General features: G+C 43.5%; 1 protein-coding gene across 3 annotated transcripts in view; it reads right to left on the minus strand.

Annotated features, from left to right (window-relative positions):
- Positions 1-20,740, minus strand: part of SCRG1 (stimulator of chondrogenesis 1) — a 101,271-nt gene that overhangs the window by 16,057 nt on the left and 64,474 nt on the right. For all 3 annotated transcript variants that reach the window (XM_086962441.1, XM_086962440.1, XM_086962438.1), the window contains exon 2: positions 5,282-5,546. In XM_086962441.1, coding sequence (XP_086818567.1) covers positions 5,282-5,517 — 236 coding nt within the window. In that variant the 5' untranslated portion in view covers positions 5,518-5,546. The remainder of the gene's footprint in view (positions 1-5,281; positions 5,547-20,740) is intronic.

A 20,740-nucleotide genomic window follows, 5' to 3' on the forward strand; every position in this document is an offset into this window, starting at 1 on the left:
CTTCATGACAAATGTTTTCCAAATATTAATATTTAGGTCTAGACATGCCATGAAGGTGGAATACCTATTCAGTGCCTTTTGAAGTTCGAGGGGGGTACGGGCTAGTATCACTGTGTCGTCCGCGTAGAGCAGCACGGGGATCCGACGGTTGCCTGCTGTGGGAAGGTCCTGGCACCCCTTAATCATTTCCTTCTCCAGGCCATTGGTGTAAAGTGTGAAGAGGAAGAGGGCCAGGACACAACCTTGCCTGACACCCTTCTCCACCTTGAACGGCGCGGTTAGCTCTCCCCCTAGCCCAAACCTCACCCTTGCTGTTGCATCTGAATATAATACCCTTAGGAAAGTTACCAGGTTCGACTGGACCCCCATCTCTACCAAAACAGACCACAGTTTAGCGTGGGAGACACAGTCAAACGCGGCTGATAAATCCACGTAGACCATATAGAGAACTCCTCCTTTAATATTAGCATATTTGTCTATCAGGAGTGATAGGTTAAGGGCTTGATCAATGGTCCCCAGCCTCTCGCAGAACCCGTATTGGAGATCAGATATAATCCTGCCCTCATCCGCCCCGTCCTGTAAATGCTCGAGGATTACACGGCCTGCCACTTTGCCAAGGGAGTCTAAAAGGGAGATTGGACGATAACAGGTTACCGACCCCCGGTCCCCTTTTTTAAAAATAGGGACCAATATTGACTTGGACCATGACTCCATAAGGCCTACCGCACATGATGCATTCAGTACCCTAGTCAATAGAGGGGTCCAGAGTTCCATCTGGGCTTTAAAGAAATCTATAGGCACCCCGTCTGGGCCTTGGGCCTTCCCACTTTTGCTGGCTTTCAAGGCGTAAGCAACCTGATCTACTGTGAATACCAAGTTAATGGGATAAGGGGTGCAGGCCTGGGCATGGGGTGTCGCTTCCTCTGTATTTGCATCCCCAATCACGTTAGAAAAAATCTTGAGCAATGCTCAACCCATTCCTTTTCGCTAATAGCAACCTCTATTCTCGGTGAATCTGCATCATTATTCAAAAAGGGGGACTTGACCACTAGCTAAAAGGCAGCTGTGTTTTTATGAGTGGAACTCTCATATAGTTGGTCCCAGAGTTGCTGTTTTAACTCGTTTTTTCTAGTCTTTATTGCGGAGTTGTATGATTTTCTTAGGGTTGTAATCTCATGGGGGACCCTAACTGTCCTCCGTAATGCCTGTTTTAACTTCGAATAGGCTACCGTGCAACTGTGGTCAAACCAACCCTTCCTCTTCTTCGATGATCGATTAGCTTTTACCCACAATGCTTTATTTATGGCTTTTACCACCTCCCCGAAGTCAGCGATAACCTTAGTGTCTGGTGTATCCATGTCCAGACATTTCTGGATGGGGAGGAGGGTACTTGCTAGGACTGTTTTAGTTATTTCTAGGGGGTCAATCTTTCCCCACTTTAGCGAGTATCCATTAAGCCTGGCCACGTCAAGTTGTTTTGTGTTAAAGTACTACAGATGTTAATTTTAGAATTTTTGGACATAGGCAGGCTAACTCTAAGGGGGTAATGGATACTCAGCGCAGTTGTGTGTATAGTGAGTAATGAGCCTATATTCCTCACTCCGTTGGACACAAGAATATGGTCAATTGAACTTTGAAGACCCCGCCCGTAAAAGGTGGTAGCCATTACTGTGTCTGTAGTAGTGAGCTTGTTCGCTACTGCCAGATCCAGTTTGAACATAAATTCATTTAATCGGCTCCCTAGAATTGTATGTCTGAAATGTAGGATGGGATTATTACTCTCATCATGGATTCCACAAATATTTCTATTACTGTCCTAGCATGTGCCCAAGTTAAAGTCTCCACCCCAGATAATTATAACCTTTGTTGGTAACCTCCTTGTTCTAAATAGTAGTAATGTACCAATAAGAGATACTAAGTTCGCCGATTCGCCCTCCAGGAGGTTATTATAAAAATTTACCAAAAGGAGGGTCTCCGTTTTACTTACACCGATTTCAAGAATCTGAAAGTTGGGTTCCACTGTAATAGATTTTATTTTGACTGTTTGTAATAGATTTGATATATAGATCGTCAAACCTCCCTTTGCTCTCCCAGAGGGACTTCTTTGGGCTGGTGAAAAATAGATTTTATATCCTTCCATATGTATCTCTTCTACCGCCCAAGTTTCCTGAAAACATAATAGTTTAAACCTATGGGTAAAATGAAGCCAAACCTCATTTGTTGTTTTAGAGCGCTGGCCCGCAATGTTCCAGAATAAAACATCCAGTTGAGAGTTGTTCCCCTCGGTGCTACGCCCCACAGTACCAAATGCTGTCCTGAGTTCCCCCCCAGTAAGTTGGTATCTTGCCCTTGTTCATGTGTGGGCTTTAAATGTCCCGTGCTTGTTTTTAAGGGTGCATTGGGGTAATTTCTAATGTTTTCTATGTCCCCCTCTGATTGGTGTATGTCGTGTTCTGATACGTGTGCAGGTTTAGGGTAACCTATGCTCTTTTCAAAAGAAACTTTGGGGTCATTAATAGTATGTGTTTGTCTAGGAGTGGCGTCTATAGTTCCACTTGCATCCTTTGGGGGAGCGGGTCAATCCACACCCTCCAAACCCGAGAGGGGAAAAAAGCGGTTATAAGTGGGAATGTTGAAGCTGTGCCCATGCATGTTAAATACAGACGGAACCCTGGGAATCAGAGAGTTATTTAGAAAAGTCCTAGGATAAAAGTAAATTAGATCATATGGTGTAATGCCACTACTTCCTTTCGTTTGAAACCAGTCGGTGATATGTGAGACTGCCCTGTGGTCTCTAAAATTGATGATAATTAGATCTCCCTGAATATTTTTTGGCCTATGTACCACCCAGCCCACCCGCCTCACGTTTAAAATGTCACCATTAATGTTTGGTGGAATTGGTCTGTTTGTCATAGCCAGAATACGACCTTATTTTTTAGTTGATAGTAGCCTTCTTTTGCTTCGTTCTCTAAGGCTGGAACGCCTGCGAGTATCACAACGAAAAGCACTGCTTCTGGTGGTAAATCTATTTGTACCTTTTTTGCCTTATCCAACTTTCCAGGCGGAGGGGTTTTAAGTGTGTTACTCTGGGGAGGCTTTAAAACGCGGAGTTGTTCACCTGCCTCTGTCACTTTAGTCTTTGTCCACGTTGTTTCTTTCTGCCTCTGAGCTATAGTATTGGGAAAAGCAGGATCTCTGTTGATTTCTTTCTTAGGAGGGGGAGGTGCTATGTGTGTTTTTGGTTTGGTGGAATTTACACTAGACAAATACAAAGCACTATACTTTGGAAGTTTCTCAATTAAGCTAGTGTTATTTGCAGTCGCCTTTTCTAGTGTCCCCAGTTGTTCCGCTACTCTCTTCATTCCCTCAATTATCGTCAGTAATATTGATCCCAGTAATTGCTCTATACTTTCCAGTAGGTCCTTGGTTGATATATCTATCACAGAGTTTTGTTCAGTTTGCACAGGCCTAGATGTTACATTTGGATCTTTTGAGGGCCCCATTGGGTTTTTTGTTGTTTTACCACAGTTACTAAGATGACTCCCCTCCCCCTTCTTCCTTTTTTTCGGTGGAGGGCCTTGGAATGATCTTTTATTTTTGGTCTTCTGGGTATCAACTTATGGGGTCTTTGCCTTCTGTGTGGAATCACCTGATAGGACTACCACTGGTGAGGTTAAGTTGGAAGGGGAACCTGGAAAATCCATACTTTGTACGCTGTGTGTACTAGTTGGTGGTAACCTATCTTGCAGAAGTAAGGGAATACTACTGTCACTTGTTGAAGTATGGGCTGAACTATCAACTTGTCTGATAGTATCTGGTGTAGTTGCCAGCTGGATTGAGCCCAAAGACGAGCGCTTTTTACTTAAAAGTTCCGCCGACAAGCGTCTTTCCGCTAAGACTATCTCCCTTTCCAGGACTGAGGTGGCTCTGGTAATACAATTATCCAGAGTCCCTCTAACTGACCCTCCCACTAGAGAAGGTCTACCTTTAGAAAGGCGGGAGGTCATGATATTATCTGATAAATTTGGACAGATGAACACGGTGTAGACTAAGAGGGAGAACTAAGTGCAAGAAAAGAGGTCCAAGGAGATGACACCAGTTTTTTATAAATATTGCCTTACTGTAGAGTCCGATATGTAGGTCCTGTATAGAACGATAACTAGACTGGGCCCAGCCCATCCCATGGACGGCCACAGACGGCCCCCCCTTTGCCGGGCGCCACCCGCGCGCGTCCCGCGAGGCGGTAGATGCCACGTCCTTATGAAGTGCCTCCGGGCGCAGTTAGGGGCGTGTCGAGGTACTGCGGACTCCTGGGAGTTGTAGTCTGGTGCCTCCTCCTCTCAGCGGCAGCGCCTGATGACCTACGGCATCTGCCGCGGGGGGAATCGTCAAGCTAGCAGGGGAAGCGGTAGTCGAGTGCCCAGAACACTGAGTAGAACAAATAGGGTAAGTTCCCAAAGTGCATAAGAGTAGTCCACTCGTCAGCAGATGCCACGTCCTTATGAAGCGCCTCCGGGCGCGGTTAGGGGTGTGTTGAGGTACTGCGGGCTCCTGGGGGATGTAGTCTGGTGCCTCCCCCTCTCAGCGGCAGCGCCTGATGACCTACGGCGTCTGCCGCGGGGGGAAGCTTCAAGCTGGCAGGGGAAGCGGTAGTCGAGCTCCCAGAACACTGAGTAGAACAAATAGGGTAAGTTCCCAAAGTGCATAAGAGTAGACTGTGTCACAGTCATATTCTTATTGGCATGAAAAGGCAGCATGAAACAAAGATGCAATAAACAGAGTAGTCAAAGATGGTTGGAGCAGAGAATCACTATGGGTCCAGAGTGGACTCTAATCCATCCTCGGAAGCCCAGTCTGAGTTTAAAGTAAGGGCCTGATTTCGATTTCGATGGATGGGTTACTCCGTCACAAAGGTGACGGATATCCTGTCCACCGAAATATAAATCCCACAGGATATTATGGGATTTATATTTTGGTGGATGGGATATAGCTCAATGTTGTGACGGAGTACCCTGTCAGACGAAATTTAAATCAGGCCCTGAATAATCAACACATTTTACTTACACAGTTGGTTAACCTATTGCTAAAATATTAAATACCAACCTACTCCAAAAGAAGTTGTATTTCAATAAATCTTTGCCAAAAATAAAGACATTTTGGCCTCGTTTACCCATGGCCCATCCTGACAGCCCATTATAATTAATTTCCACTGAGAAGAGTTCTGTAAATCTCTCTTGGTAGCCAGAACCTAAAATGTTCATAGTAAAGGGGAATCTCTTACTTTGGACAGCAAAGCAATTCACTGAAGTTGCAGTAGCACACCATCTCGCAGCCCTCGCCCTCCCAGAAGTGGTCCTGCAGGTTCCCGCTCATGGGTCTCAGGTCGCCCACTCCTTCTGGGATGTTGTGGCAGTTGCGATCTTTTAGAATCTTCTTGTAGCAGGAGAGCCGGCTAGCGGGGGTGGCGCTGGCCCCAAGCACTACGCACAGCATCAGGACAGCGAGTGGGAGTTTCATTTTCACAGGTGAGGAGCTTGCTTTGGGCCCTGTAGTGAAAAAGAGGAGGATCAGTGAGACATGTTTGCATGCAAGTCCCTTGCTGTTAAGGCTATATAATTAGACATAGCTATATTTTATTTCAGGTGCCAAAATTAGATAATTTTGTATCCATCCTGTTGAAGATGTACAACAATTAGAAACATCATGGGCAAAACTAAGAACATAATCTGAAGACCACTGAAATCATTCTCTTTATATCAAACACAACACTCCACCCGTATCAATATATGCCTTTAAACACCAATGCACCATTGGTTTGACGCGGTCTGTACAAGTACGCTCAAGATCATCAGCCAATCAGATGGAATGCTTAGGACATGGCTTGACACTGCAGTGTACTCTATCCTGTATTCTGAAAAAACACTTTTAGTCGGTTTCACAGAGTTGGTAAACCCAGTCATGCGGCCTGTAGGTACTTACATAGTCTGGGCAAATTGCCTCAGTTTGCCAAATTGTAACGCATGGTGGAAGTTGCATTACATGGCACTTGACTTTTTAGAACATTGTTCCATACTTGTTCCATCACTAGCTTCTCAGCAGCCTTTTGCTTACTCTTGAGGGTGGTTATAAAGGTCAAGGAGTGGAAACTCCATTATATATAAACTTGGTTTTTTTAAACCCACATTACTCTCTGTTCCTGCTGCTGCCTTCCTGATTTGGGAGACCAGGGTAGCAAAGGCAATGCCAGGGTAGTGCCAGGGCACTAAAGAACGAGCCTGTGGTAGCAGCTGCTACTTGTGACTACACCCGAGGGACTTCCCTGGCAGCAATCTGGGAGAAGGCATATTTGCAAAAATGAAGAATGAAGTTAGATCACAAACACTAATTCCCCAAAATATGTACGTTTACGCGTGGACCAATTCATGTGACCCAATGTGACATCAAAAATATTAATTAAATGGATGGACTTACCAGTGTGTCGTATTGTATGATAACAGTTAAGTAGAATTTAGAATTGCATTGAGGGTTTTACAATTCTCCGAACTTTGTATGAACTCTCTACAGCCATAATCCAAATCAAAGCAATTAGAAGCAAAACTGTTGGAAAGAATTTTGTGAGTCTGGTGTATGAAGCAGAAAAGCGCGCCATACGGTAAATTAAGTCGAAACATGTTCACATGGAACTATGGTCTGAAAAACTGAAATGGAAATGTATGCATGGTGTAATCCTGCTGGCTATGTTGTTAAAATTAAATGTACTGGACGCATTCCATTTTCTATGATCTGGATGTTTCCTAAATTACTCCATTCTGAGAACAACCTTTTCACTTGCCAAGGCTCGCTCACTTCTATGTATTCTTATGTGTAATGGCTGAACTTTGTTGTTGTCTGTTTCTCGCCTACATTACTTAATTGATAGCTTTTTTTTGTGGGGTCACGCAATCCCACATTTAGGGACACAGTTTCGAGAACTAAGTGTAATGTCTTCAAGTTCAGACCACAGGTGTGACTGGAGTCACGGAATTGACATAACAGTTCTGGAAGATTTTAGTCCTTCAAATAAAACATGTATTGGGAATCTCTTTCAGCTGGTACAAGAGGGTAGTCTCTTCAGGGCCTCTTTCTGCCCATGTGAGCCTGGCACAATCAACAGGTCTGACTGGAACAGACGCTTTCCTTTTACTCATGATTAATGACTGACTGTGGGTGAGGCGGCTGGCGAGCTGCCTACTGCTACAATGTTCCCCCTCTACCAGCAGGGAGGGGCACCCAGAGAGTCGGAGTAGTCTGGTGTAGAGAGTCACTTGAAAGTACTAGGAAAGTATGTGGGGCTATCCTCAGCGGAGGACAGGACTCATTTCTTAGTATTCACGACATATCAATGTTGGGAGCAATGACCGATCCATACCCAGTGCTGAATTTGAGCCTGGGGTTTCCGGTGTTGGCAACCAGGAACTTAATTGTCAGCACCAAGACTTTTGACAGTCTGCCACATGGTGGCGCTGTATATCTAATTTAGGAGAAGAACAGTTGTTTACTGGTTCAATATAACGTTAAAATGACTAATACCTGCCACTCAAGCCATTCTTATAGCATTTGGGGCACAGACAAGTCTGAAGTGTCACTCTTGTAGCAGTGTGATGGTTTGTAGTTATGCTGGTACTGTCATTTGCAGCACTGACAGAGACAATGGGTGTCGCAAGCTGCAGTTGCCTCCTGGAGAGAACCCTGGCACTCATTTTCTTTCTTTTTTTTTTTTTTTACAAATTAAGCACTGATTTCTACACCTGTAGCAATTTGACTGTTCGTAATCCCTGTGCATTCTAGGTGGGGGTACCCTCTCCAAAACAATCAAACTCGGTGCATAATAAACACATGAATGGTTTTCTGGTAAAGTGAAAAGGGAATTATGTATTCCATCATTTGCATATCTCTGCACAGGTTACCAGGTAGTGGAACAGTAGGTTCTTTCTCTAAGTAGACATTACGATATCGAAAAAATATTGTTACAGTAAACAATTCAAATAGTTTCATACAAACCATATACAAAAAAAACAACTGGCACAGTCAATTGTCAACAACAGATAATGAATGTGACATAATTGCATTGAGTAGCAACTACTGACAAGGTACAGAAACAGTGAGTCTGTTATACTATGATTTATCAAGCAAAGGGTTGTTTTTTATGTGCAAACTCCTTCTCAAACACTTTGAACTCAATCTCTCCTGGATTTTCCAGTCTTGGAATTTGGACCTTCTTCTTATGCCACTCGACTCATTCACTTGCTTGAACCCAAAACGCCTGATTATGAGTTGTAAATGCGAAACCTATGATCACTTTCCACTGACCAATATTGTTACCATTTCTGGAGGAGATACACAGTGCACGTGGAAGCAGGTATGAAACCATTCAGTTGCTCACCATTCTAGATGGGCTTATGACCCTCGCAGCCACTGTCTTTCCGTATGTGTGAGGGAATATTGCTGGAAGGATAGAGTAAATGTCTTTCGCATGTGTGAGGAAATAGTGCTGGAAGGACAGAGTCTGTCTTTCCGCATGTCTGAGGGAATAGTGCTGGAAGGACAGAGTCATGTCTTTTCGTATGTTTGAGGGAATAGTGCTGGAAGGATAGAGACATTGTCTTTCCACATGTGTGAGGGAATAGTGTTGGAAGGACAGAGTCATGTCTTTCCGTAGGTGTGAGGGAATAGTGCTGGAAGGATAGAGTCATTGTCTTCCCGCATGTGTTAGGAAATAGTCCTGGTAGGACAGAGTCATATCCTCCGCATGTGTTAGGGAATAGTGCTGGAAGGATAGAGTCTGTCTTTCCGCATGTGGGAGGAAATAGTGCTGGAAGGACAGAGTCATTGTCTTTCCACATGTGTGAGGAAATAGTGCTGGAAGGACAGAGTTATGTATTTCACCATGTGTGAGGGAATAGTGCTGAAGGACAGAGTCATGTGTTTCCGTATATTTTGCAAAGTCATCCTGTACCCTGGGCCCCCTCCAGCTTGTTGCTGAATGGTACTGGTGGTAACTGACTCTGACTGGCCCTATTCTCTGCCTGACCAGGCCCAGGGCCAGTGCAATGCTGAAAAAGACACATTTAGAAGACAGTGAAAACACCTACATACTCTAGGGTACACTATGGTATTGGGTACCCCTGTGATTGGCATGAGGATTGAAACTACCCATCAGCCCCTAGTATAAATAGGGCATGGCAGTTTAGAGGCCAGCAGCTCTTTTGCACTGCTGAAGCCTGAGGTCAGTTGTAAAAGTAGCCCTGGGTGGCAGGACTGCTTTTAAAAAGTACATTGTGCTCAGACTCGACTTTGGGGTTTGGGGCACTTAAAAATGGATAACCTCCAATGTTTTGGCATTTTAGGAAGCCCCAGTGACTCCCATAGATGTCCCAGGGGTAGGGGGTCAGGTGTTTATACGGTAGACCCTTATAAAATGAGTTTAATATGCCCTGGGTTAAGAGAAATTTCACATTTCACTCCCCCCATTGTGCTAAAGTGCTTCCCAAATTCGAACTTTATGCTAGGAGCATTGTGGAGGTAGGATCTGCAGTATTTCTACAGATTCAGAACCCCCAAAGCCTCCCCTAGTTGTTCCAGGGGGTGAGGTGCTTGTAGATATAAGCAAAGTACGTAGGAAATATGTTTATGTAAGCCCTGGTGCTGGAAAAATGGCCCAAGTCATTTTTCCCATTGCAAATCCCCTGCCACATAGGTTAACATAGCAGGAAGTTATTAACTAATAACGCTTGATAGGAGAGAGCTAGAAGTACCATTCAAAGACCTACCCGAATGGTATTATTAAACTCAAGAATATGATATGGTTGAATTTCTCCCGAAGTGTACATGCAAGAATTCTAAGACTTTCTTGTTTGTAATTCCAGATTCAGTCTTCCAGTAGTCTGTCCTGATCGGTCAGAGTTAAGTGGATTAGCCAGGCTGCCTTGAAGAGGTGATAAAGAGCCCCAGGGGTTAACCAGCTCTGCTGGGAGGGCAGTGTGGTGCTACACAGGAATGCCAGGGCAGGGGAGGAGTCATAAACCATGGTCTGCAAAGAGAAGAGGAGGCCTAAGTGTCATTTACAACTCTAAACTTTTCACCTCAGCCAGAGCTAGTCTTATGGACGAAATGCACAGATGGAAGGGGGAGAGTTTATGAAAATTAGCCATCCTATGGGTGTGTTGAACTATCTCTTACCTCCCTGCTGGAATATCAGCCATTATGAATTTGGAGGATTTGGTGCACTCTGGGACAAAGTAATGCCACACTCTACAGGATGTGGTCGTATTCTTGGGGAGTGGGCCTGCTCCCATTGGTCAGCAGTGACCTCCTGCTGGACCCAAAGAACTGGGAATAAGTATCTGAGAGGGGCAGAGCCTCTCAGATCTGCTGCTTGAAACTTAAGGAAGCAAGACGTTGCCATGCTGAGAAGTGGAGGTGCAAGGTTCTATGGCCTGTCCTCTGAAAACTGCACTAGCTGAACCTGCAGCCCTGTGGATTACCTTACTGCGAAAGAACTAAAGAGTGGACTCCCTGCAAGCTACAGGTTAACAGAGCTCACCTGTACCATCACCACCAAGGATCCTCAACCTGGAGAACAACAGTGGATTTGTAAGGGTTTTGTCCAAGTGAATTGTGGGAACTGAAGTCCTCAACTTTCAAGGACCATCTTGGAGCTTCAAGACCATTGGAGTGAGTTTGAGACACTTTGGGACCCCTTGAGGAACTTCAGGGAGAACTTCAAGAAGTTTGGAGAACTTTGGAGCAACTTTGAAAAAAAGCTCCATATGGGGACCGACTCAATCTGGCCAGCCAAGCTGCCTACCTTCAACCGCGAGCCAGCAATCCATCCAGGTTTGTCCCGCTAAAAGCTCCGTAGGTCCAACTTCCAGAGTTTGAGCTGGAGTAGAAGAAATCCAAGGCCGGCGAACCCTCACCGAATCTGGCCTGGTGAAGAGCATTGAGGGACCCAGCGAGAAAAAGCTCCATAAAAGTTTCTAAGTCCGAACGAAGACAGGGTGACCGAGGGCAATCGCAAAAGCCAAGCCGCCTGCCTTCAACCGTTTGTGTCGGCCTGGATCCTGGGTTTGCCCCTTTGAAGCGCCCCGGAGGTTGAACTTTCATAAGTTTGACTAGGAGCTCATCGCAAGGCTATCCGGCGAACCCTCTCCGAATCCGGACTGGCTGAGAGCTTCGAGGGACCCCGGGAAGAAAAGCTCCAGAAAAGTTTCTGAGTCCGAAGGTAAATACTGTGACCGTGACCTACCGCGAGTGGTAGCCACTCAGGGCTCCAATGCGGTTGGCCTGAAACTTTGACTTTGAACCGCTCTATCATGACCAGAGATCCCAATATAAGGTGCTATATGTTTAACTAAGGGCTATATTATGTTAAATCCACATTGGATTTTTGTCGCTTTGGTGTAATTTTAAAGATACAAATATTTCCTATTCATATAAATTGGTGTTGGATTTTTATTGTGTGTTGTGTCTTAATTGTTTACAGAATTGGTGTTTTTAAATGCTTTACATACCTATCTTTGAAGTTAAGCCTGCCTGCTCGCAGCCAAGCTGCCAAGGGTTGTGCATAGGAATAATTTTCTAAGACTTATGCTGATTCCTATCATGTGTTAGTGGCCTTAATGCCAGTGGCAGACCTACATTTGCCCCAACCAATATACCATTTTCCAACAGTATTTGTGAGGGAAAAGTACTGGAAGGGTAGTCATGTCTTTCCATATTTGTGAGGGAATAGTGTTGGCAGGACATAGACATGTCTTTCCATGTGTGTGAGGGAATAGTGCTGGAAGGACAGTCATGCCTTTCTGTATGTGTGAGGGAATAGTGCTGGAAGGACAGTCATGTCTTTCTGTATGTGCGGGAATAGTGCTGGAAGGACAGAGTCATGTCTTTCTGTATGTGTGAAGGAATAGTGCTGGAAGGACAGAGTCATGTCTTTCTGTATGTGTGAGGGAATAGTGCTGGAAGGACAGTCATGTCTTTCTGTATGTGTGAGGGAATAGTGCTGGAAGGACAGAGTCATGTCTTTCTGTATGTGTGAGGGAATAGTGCTGGAAGGACAGAGTCACGTCTTTCTGTATGTGTGAGGGAATAGTGCTGGAAGGACAGTCATGTCTTTCTGTATGTGCGGGAATAGTGCTGGAAGGACAGAGTCATGTCTTTCTGTATGTGTGAAGGAATAGTGCTGGAAGGACAGAGTCATGTCTTTCTGTATGTGTGAGGGAATAGTGCTGGAAGGACAGTCATGTCTTTCTGTATGTGTGAGGGAATAGTGCTGGAAGGACAGAGTCATGTCTTTCTGTATGTGTGAGGGAATAGTGCTGGAAGGACAGTCAACTTTGCACTGATAACACCGGCCTGTTGTGCTTGAGGAAACAGCTGTAGTGGGAATGAAGACAGACCTACATCAATGAACCCTTTGCTGTGGGGTGAGATGGGTAGTTGCTGCAGTGAGGAGGGCAGCAGTATGCACCTAATGTCATCATTGTGGGCTGAGCATCTAGCAGCCAGTGCTTACAGATAAAAGACCCTACACATGTGTGTCTGAGGAGTGAACAACGCTTCCCTCACAAATGTGGCCACATTCTTCTACCTCTCTTTCTTGCACAGCCACTGCCAGTTTTCATCATATAACTTTCAAAGTTGCCCCTAGATGCAAATTAATCAAAGGCTAATATCACTTTCACAATTGTGAAGTAGTTTTCCTGTATTAGTGATTATCAGCTTGCGTGGTATTTACATTAAACTATTGAATATTCTTGGATTTTAGAGTTTATATTTTACTGCTTTGTATTTTTGCTGTTTTATGATTTTTATCCCCGTTGGTGTACCAAATGTGGATTTTAAAGTTGCGGAATTATTTTTATGTCATGCACTGTTTTTCTTTGTCTTTTATTGCCAGACTCGCCGAATAAAAATTTCTTGAATTGAACTGAATCTAAAACATTTGTATAATTAGCTGTTCTATTCCATGTGCTTCATTCTAACCACTGTCCTTCTGTAGGATATAGTTAAGTGCTGCCCACAGCTTTTGACACAATCCTGCTTTTTGCTCCCCATCTTCATTGTGGGAGTTAAGAGTAAACCACAAATTGCATCCATTCGCTTTTTAGCTTTAGTCGGGAAAAAAGATTGGAGATTGAGTGCAGTCTTAGAAGAAAATGAGGCAAAAGCAGAAGTCAGAATAGGGCCAATAGCAAAAATGTACTTTTAAGACCCTAAAGCTTTTTTTCAAACTTTGTGAATCCAGCACCTTTGTGGATAGCGGAAACCCATGCCCTCCTTACAAGTGGACCAAATTTAGGTGCAGAGCTATTGGGCGCCAGAATCTGATTCTGGCCGGTATCTTCACATCAAAATCAGACCATTGTGAGGTTTTTTCCCTAGAATAGGGAATTACCACATGTAACATGAATGACTTTTCTGGTTTTCCCTGATTCCAGGGCTATAACCACTGCAATGTAGCGCCTGCTCTGAGAAAGTGGTAAATGTGATTGGTGGGGCCAGTGGTAAATGTGATTGGTGGGGCCGCAGGGTTATGCAGTGTCAAGCTGTTCATGGGCAGGGCACGTCCTTCAATACCAAGGAGTAAGCTAGGTGGGGGAGGTTAGCTGCTCCTTCTGTAGTGTTGTTGGGGAAGATTGGGCTCTGCACATGACCACAGAATCTGCTCGGAGGACTCCTGATTTTATGGAGCATGGATCAACACCCAGTAAAACCGATTCCAATGTCCTCAGACCCTGTAATCCGAGGCATGTAAACAGCTGAAAACTTATTTTATGATGGGGATTCCTCTCTACCGTACTTGTCATGAGGCTCGACTATTTAGGCCTATCGATTTTACTCATGTAAACGACCAGTTCTGTGAAGCATCAGGTTTCATTAAAATCATATGTGTGAAACCTATGGCCCCTCTAGCCACCATATTCCAGCTATATGATGAAACCTGGAAGTGGCTGTGGAAGAAGAGGTAGAGGAATGTTGGCACAACGAGCACTTCCCCAACCATTAGAAAACATCTTCTGTAATGGAAATCTGCAATGTTGAACAAGGGATTCTCTGGAACAATGTACAACTAGCAAATACTTATTCAGTAACAATTTTTTTTATTTCTGCAGGCTTTCACTTCTTTTCTTCAAGCCTGACTGCAACAATTAACGCACTTTACGCCTCTTTTCATTGATTATTCCTTTAATTAACAATGTGCAGGCTGGGTAGATCTCAAGAGAGCACAGCACATTAGGTACCAAAACCTCTGGTGTTTCTGCAAAGATGTCTCCTCCTGATTTTTTGACTTTCTAAGCAGTGTGCGCATGACTCGTTTCCCCCCTGCTCTTTTGATAGGAGTAGTGTCAGTGGTCAGATCAGCCACTGGACCTCTGCCTGTAGAAAAAGCAGTCAGCAAACTGGGTTAGTATCATCCCATTCTGGAACTGGAGAAACATCAAGACCTCAAAATCCAAAAGAAGTAGCCCTGTTAGACCTTAGGGAAAACCTGGCCTACCTGGAAAATAAAGTTGCTGCCCTGTCAGCGGACTCCCCTCACGGGCTCCTCCCATGAAAACAAGAAATAAAACGGGATGCTCACTAAGAATATAGACCTAATGAAGTGAAGGGCTGGGGCCTTTGCGAGACAGAGAAGCATATCTCAATTGGCGCCAGGGCTCACACTGGAATCAATAACTCATAGAATCAATCGAAAGCCTCTGTAGATATTACAGTGAGCTTGTTTCTTTTGAACCTTTACACAGACCTATGTGAAAAACGGATGCATCTTCCGTAAAAAAATATTCACAAGAGAAAACACAGCCTCAGTCCTAACAATGAAGTCTTGTAAACGTGCTAGGGTCTTATACTGCCACTTCATTCTTTTTAAAAATCAAAAGTATCTTTGAAAACACCTTACCACTTAATAAGGACTTCCACCTTATGCTCCTTACACTTTCTCCAAAGATCTCACACGTTAAGAGTGCCTCGTTACCCTCCGAGAATATCCCCAAAATCTCACACATTCAGTAATCAGACAGTCTTTAAAGAAAACTAACTCTGGTTCAGAAAGTCTTCTGAACTGACATTCTACTTTTAGCTTAATGTATTACAGAGGCATTGCAAATAGTGCTGGAATTTGAAAACAAATTACTCAAGGAATCCAGAAAGTGGGGGAGAAGGTTTGGCAGAGGAAAGGTCGTGGATCACGTAGGGCAGAGCTTGAAAAGCAGAATCAGTCAATGTATGCATTTATTTAATTTTAAAAAAAATTATAATCTGCTACACAGAAATTTCAAATAAGGACATATGTGACAATAAATCTATTCTAGCGTTCTTAATTATTCCCAAAGAGGCTGCATTTTAAAATACCCTAGAGGGTTAATACACTTGCTACATAGCTGTTTGTTTTCACAGCAATTTTGGATATTATTACTGAGATCAAAGAGGGCGAGCAGATGTATACAAAACCAATAGAAATTATAGAGGTCTTTAGGCGTTTCTATCAGGTCCTCTATAAGGAGGAGGCAGATACAGCACATTATGGTATTAATTGGCAGGATACAGGTCTTAAACTGACGTCCAATGAGAGGAAATCCTTAGAACAGGAAATTTCTATGGAGGAGCTTCTCCAGGCATTAAAAGATCTTTCTGCTGGTAAGGCAGCAGGGCCCGATTTTATACCTCTTGAAGTCTATAAATGCCTGAGGGAAGAAACGGCCCCTCTCTTGCTAGATCTATTTAATGGGGTTATCAACACAGGTATTATACCCGAATCCTGGACTAAAACCAATATCGTTGTCTTTCATAAAAAGGGCAAACCCAAGGAGAGCCCGGGCTCCTATCGGCCTATATCACTAATTAATAGCGATAATAAACTTTACGCTAAAATATTGGCCTCACGGATGGGTAGGATCATTGCGGGCCTTGTCTCTCCCTGGCAGCATGGCTTTATCCCTGGCAGAGGTACCACCGACCATATCAAAAGAGCCATAACTTTGTTTGACTTGCATGCTCGGGGGGAGGGGGGGATCGCGATGATCCTCCTCGACGCAGAGAAAGCGTTCGACCGGGTCAGGTGGAGCTTTCTCTGGGAAGTATTGGTCGGCAAAGGATTTGGTCCCCGTTTTCTTCAGGGTATTAAGGCCATGTATCACAATCCAATAGCTAGCATTCAGTCAATGGGCGAGGCCTCCAACCCCATTCAGATTTCAAGAGGGACGAGACAAGGGTGTCCGTGTTCACCCATCCTATTTGCACTGTATATCGATCCCCTGATTTGCCGCATTATGAGCAATATTAATATTAAACCAATTATCATCAATGGTCTTGATACCAAAATCCTCGCATATGCGGACGACATAGCTATCACCACTGTCGATCCAGCTAGTGCTATGAGAGAAATAATCAACATCACCTCTGATTTTGGGAATGTCTCTGGTTATAGACTCAATGTGGCAAAAACACAGGTATTATGCTCAAACCAAATAACTAAATTGGATGATAGATATGTGGATTCGGTAGTATATCTGGGAATCACAATTAATGCCCAGATACAGGAAATCATTAAAGATAACTTCTCACCACTACTGTTGAAAATGAAACAGGACCTAAAAAGAATCGATACTCTACACTTATCAATTATAGGTAGGGCCAATGTCATTAAAATGGCAATGTTCCCAAAAATCCTATATAAGTTTAGGTCAATCCCCTTTAAAATAGACGATATCCTGATCAGGGAGATGGAGGCTATTTTTATGAACTTCCTTTGGCAATACGGTAAGGTGAGGAGATCAATTAAATTAAATTTATGTCTCTACCTCAAGAACAGGGAGGATTGGGTATACCTAACTTAAAATTATATCACTGGTCTTGTCTCCTCACTGATATGGCTATACTTTTTTTCCCTGCTGATACGATACACTCCCGGTGTACTATCCCATCCATATACCAGTTAGCACTAGGAAATGAGGCGTATGGTATACTGCTAAGGAACTACGATAAACGTTTTTTCAAATCCCCAGGCTACAAAATATTGGAAGATATCCGGGTGGTATGGCTGGCAATACAAAAGAACCAGAGTATTCCTAAGTTTAATAAACATACTCTTCTTTGGAAATCAGGGTTATTCCCGCATTTAAGCAGAGATGGTTCTTGGAGACACTGGGAAATGCAGGGAATCACTACATTGGGTCAAGTTATGGTAAAGAATGTTCTGAGGCCTCTTGAACTCCTAAAGACACGATATTCACTTCTAGGCCCTCAAGATTTTAAATATATACAATTGACTAACACAATTAAATCCAAAAGACCTGTGATAGATATATCAAAAGAATGTATACTATTAGATTATTTGAAGGGTGGGGGTCGCCGTATAAGGAAAATATATGCAATATTCTTGGGAACTCTGCCGGATGATATGCTCAAGACAGAGGCTACCTGGGCTGGGAAACTGAACGATCCCGATATCGATCTTGATAGAGCCATCCTTATGGATAAAAGGTTTTTACGCTCATCAAACCTAAGAGCACAGCATTTTAAAACCCTATTTAACTTATACTATACACCGGCAAAACTGTATGATTGGGGTAAGAGAGTGGATAACAACTGTCCTAGATGTGGTAAGGGCCCTGCGGATCTGCCTCACATGTTTTGCAGCTGTGAAAAGCTAGGGCCAATTAAGAACGAAATTGCAAAGTTTTTAGAGGGGCTGCTAGCTGTCAAGATCGACCTATCCCCTACACTTTTAATATTCGGGTTTGACGCCAAACAGGGTTTAAGCATCGAGGCTGAGGCACTTGTGTTTTTAGCAATAGCTGTTTTTAGAATATTAATTGCTGCTGCATGGAAAGACTCTGATGCCCCATCCTTTCAGATGTGGATCTGCAGGCTGCTCGGGATTCATAACATCGAATCGGAGCTGTATGCACTGAAGGGAGTGAAATCCAGGGATATGGGGCTAAGGCTGTGGTCGCCCGTTGCAGCATGGAGGCGGTCGAAAATTACGTGCCTCAGTTCTTAGTACCAATGTAGAAATTCCCTCCTGTCCTCCACAGTTATATTATCACTCTTCCTACATTATCGGTTTTTCTTACCTGTTTTTTAATATCTTTGATGTATACTTATTTTGTCTCTATGTATTAATGTGTTTTTTCTTGTATTTATTGGATATACTATTGTCATGAACTTTCAATAAAAAAAAAGAAAATAAAAAAAAAAAGAAATTTCAAATAAGGACATATGTGACAATAAATCTATTCTAGCGTTCTTAATTGTTCCCAAAGAGGCTGCATTTTAAAATACCCTATAGGGTTAATACACTTGCTACATAGCTGTTTGTTTTCACAGCAATTTTGGATTTTAATATCGGTTTTTGGAGAGTCGTCCGGTCACAGTTTTGACTAATAAAGTAGCAAATAGGGTTAATGTGCATGCTGCAAAGCACATCATGCAACATGCAGGTCACAGATTTGTATTTTATGTACCTAGAGAAGTGGACTACTTTTTGTGACCCTGAGATCATTTTCTTACTTCCAGGTCATAAGTTGTAATCCTTCCAACATATCACAGTGATCTATTTATCAGCATCAAGGAGCTGCCTGCATACTATAAGTCATGAGGTTAGATACTTAATGCTTTCTTTCTCAATCTTTTATTGGGTGCTCACACTCAGCAAGTTCAGTTAAGCCCAAGTAATAAACAATATTAATTAGAGTCCCTTAAACTCTACCCTGTGACTGAACAGTTTTAACATACACATGTCCCCTCTAATACGTATATTGAAATCCCACCACATCTGATGCATCCAGGCTAACCCTGATTTACTACCAGTTGGAGAAATAATCTGTGCAACAGAGAGGGAAATTTCCTAAAAGTTCAGCTGTCGCTACCTCAATGAGCAGAAGATTGCAATTCTGCTCTTGCTACCAGTGGACACTTAACAATTATATTTCAGCAGGCCAGTCAATTACAAACCTTCACGGTGTTAGCCACTCCCAGTCATCCCTCTGGTCTGCACCTCCATAGCTTCTCTTTTAGACTCTGACATTTCAAAGATCCTCATGGCCTTTGACCCTCATTACTGGGCTATAGGACTGCTAATCCAGAGTGGCCAAGTTAGATCACCGAGTCTGCGCTAATATTTCAAACCTAAACATACATCTCTACCAGAGGTTGTCCCCTGCAAGATTATGCATGTTGTCGTCCCCTTACCTGCTTAAGAAGCCTACCGTTGACCCAGAGATTTTGTCTAATGTAAGTCCTTTTTAGGTCGAGCCTAGAGCAGCGCATGCACTGCTTGCTTGACTTTTAGTAAAGGGGTAAAAAAGTGCTACCAGATGCTTCCATGTCCGGCCTAGAGCTTGAGTGCAGGTGCGCGGTGCGCTCTTTGCGTGCCTCTCTCGGTGCTTTAATTCCCTCCCCCTCCCCCACCACAGATCTCGTCACTCTGCTGGCCTCATTAAGTGCAATTAACCTGGCTTCGCGCGTGTCTGCACTTTTCAAGCACTCGTGCTTCTGTTATGATTCTTCATGTGTCTGGCAAGCACCAAGACCACTTCACTCCATTTTACTATTTTAACATCCTCTGCAATAAGCCATAAACTAGCTCTGTGGGAGGTAAAACAGAATGAAATTTGCTTTATGTCAGATCCTTCAATGTTTCAAAAACTGCGTGTTAAAAAAATCTTCCTGACTTAGGCACTCATTTTCAAATGGTGTCGAATTTTTGTCAAAAATTCATTGCCGGTTATATTTCTGCCCCATGTGCACCTGAATTTGTGCGACTGTTCAGTGGAGTCACGGAATCTCACATACATGGTTGGAGTGTGAGTGAACTATGAATGCAGTCACTCAGCAGCTATGTTGAGTCTCTTACTTGTAAAATACACACAGAAGTACTTCTGGTATATACAAGGGAAAAAAACCTCTAGTGATCGTTGTCCATTGGAGAATGCTTTTATTTGGACGAGAACCCTGACTCACCCGAAGGAGACCTGCTTCATCATAGGGTTCCCTCTTCACACCTGCACTGCAAGGTGCCTAGTGTGGGCTACAACTCTCCAGTGAGGTGTTTTGGATTAGATGAGCAAAAAATGTTTGATTGAAGGTTCAGAGTGCTATCTCATTTCAACAAAAAAGAGGGAGAGTTGGGTAAGTAAAACTGTCTCCTGGTGGGCTAAAATCAATTTTATTGTGGTGCCCCAGTGGACAGAATTTAAAAGAAAATATTGACAGGGAGTTTGAAAAGAGTACTCTCCTATGAGGTCAACATGACTCTGTCCTATTAGCAAACCAAAGAGGGTCTAGGGGCATTTGCCAGGACCAGAATACCGCCGTCACTCTGCAATGACAGCTATAAAAACCTTGATACCGGCCTCACAGAACTAAGCCAGATGATACAGAAAATGGCCCACGGTGTCTCAATCACGGGGTCCATCTTTGTACTAAATTAAACCAAACAGAACAAAAGGTTATAAATTCAAAGCATTAAAAGACATGACAACAGATTGGGAGTCTACTACCATAATGCAGTATGTAGACCTGGATGAGAGGATCACCCCTCACTCCTCTAACACTCATCTGTACATTGGTGGTGGTTACTGGATTCACTCTGAAAGTGGATCTTCTATTTCAAATTGATACTGAAGCTGTTCTTACTCTGAGAGAAGAGCGTCAAATAGCCACAAATAAAACTATGTGGTTGCTTTCAAGATAC

This window comes from Lissotriton vulgaris, chromosome 3_1 (assembly GCF_964263255.1).
Source record: "Lissotriton vulgaris chromosome 3_1, aLisVul1.2, whole genome shotgun sequence".
Taxonomy (NCBI): domain Eukaryota; kingdom Metazoa; phylum Chordata; class Amphibia; order Caudata; family Salamandridae; genus Lissotriton; species Lissotriton vulgaris.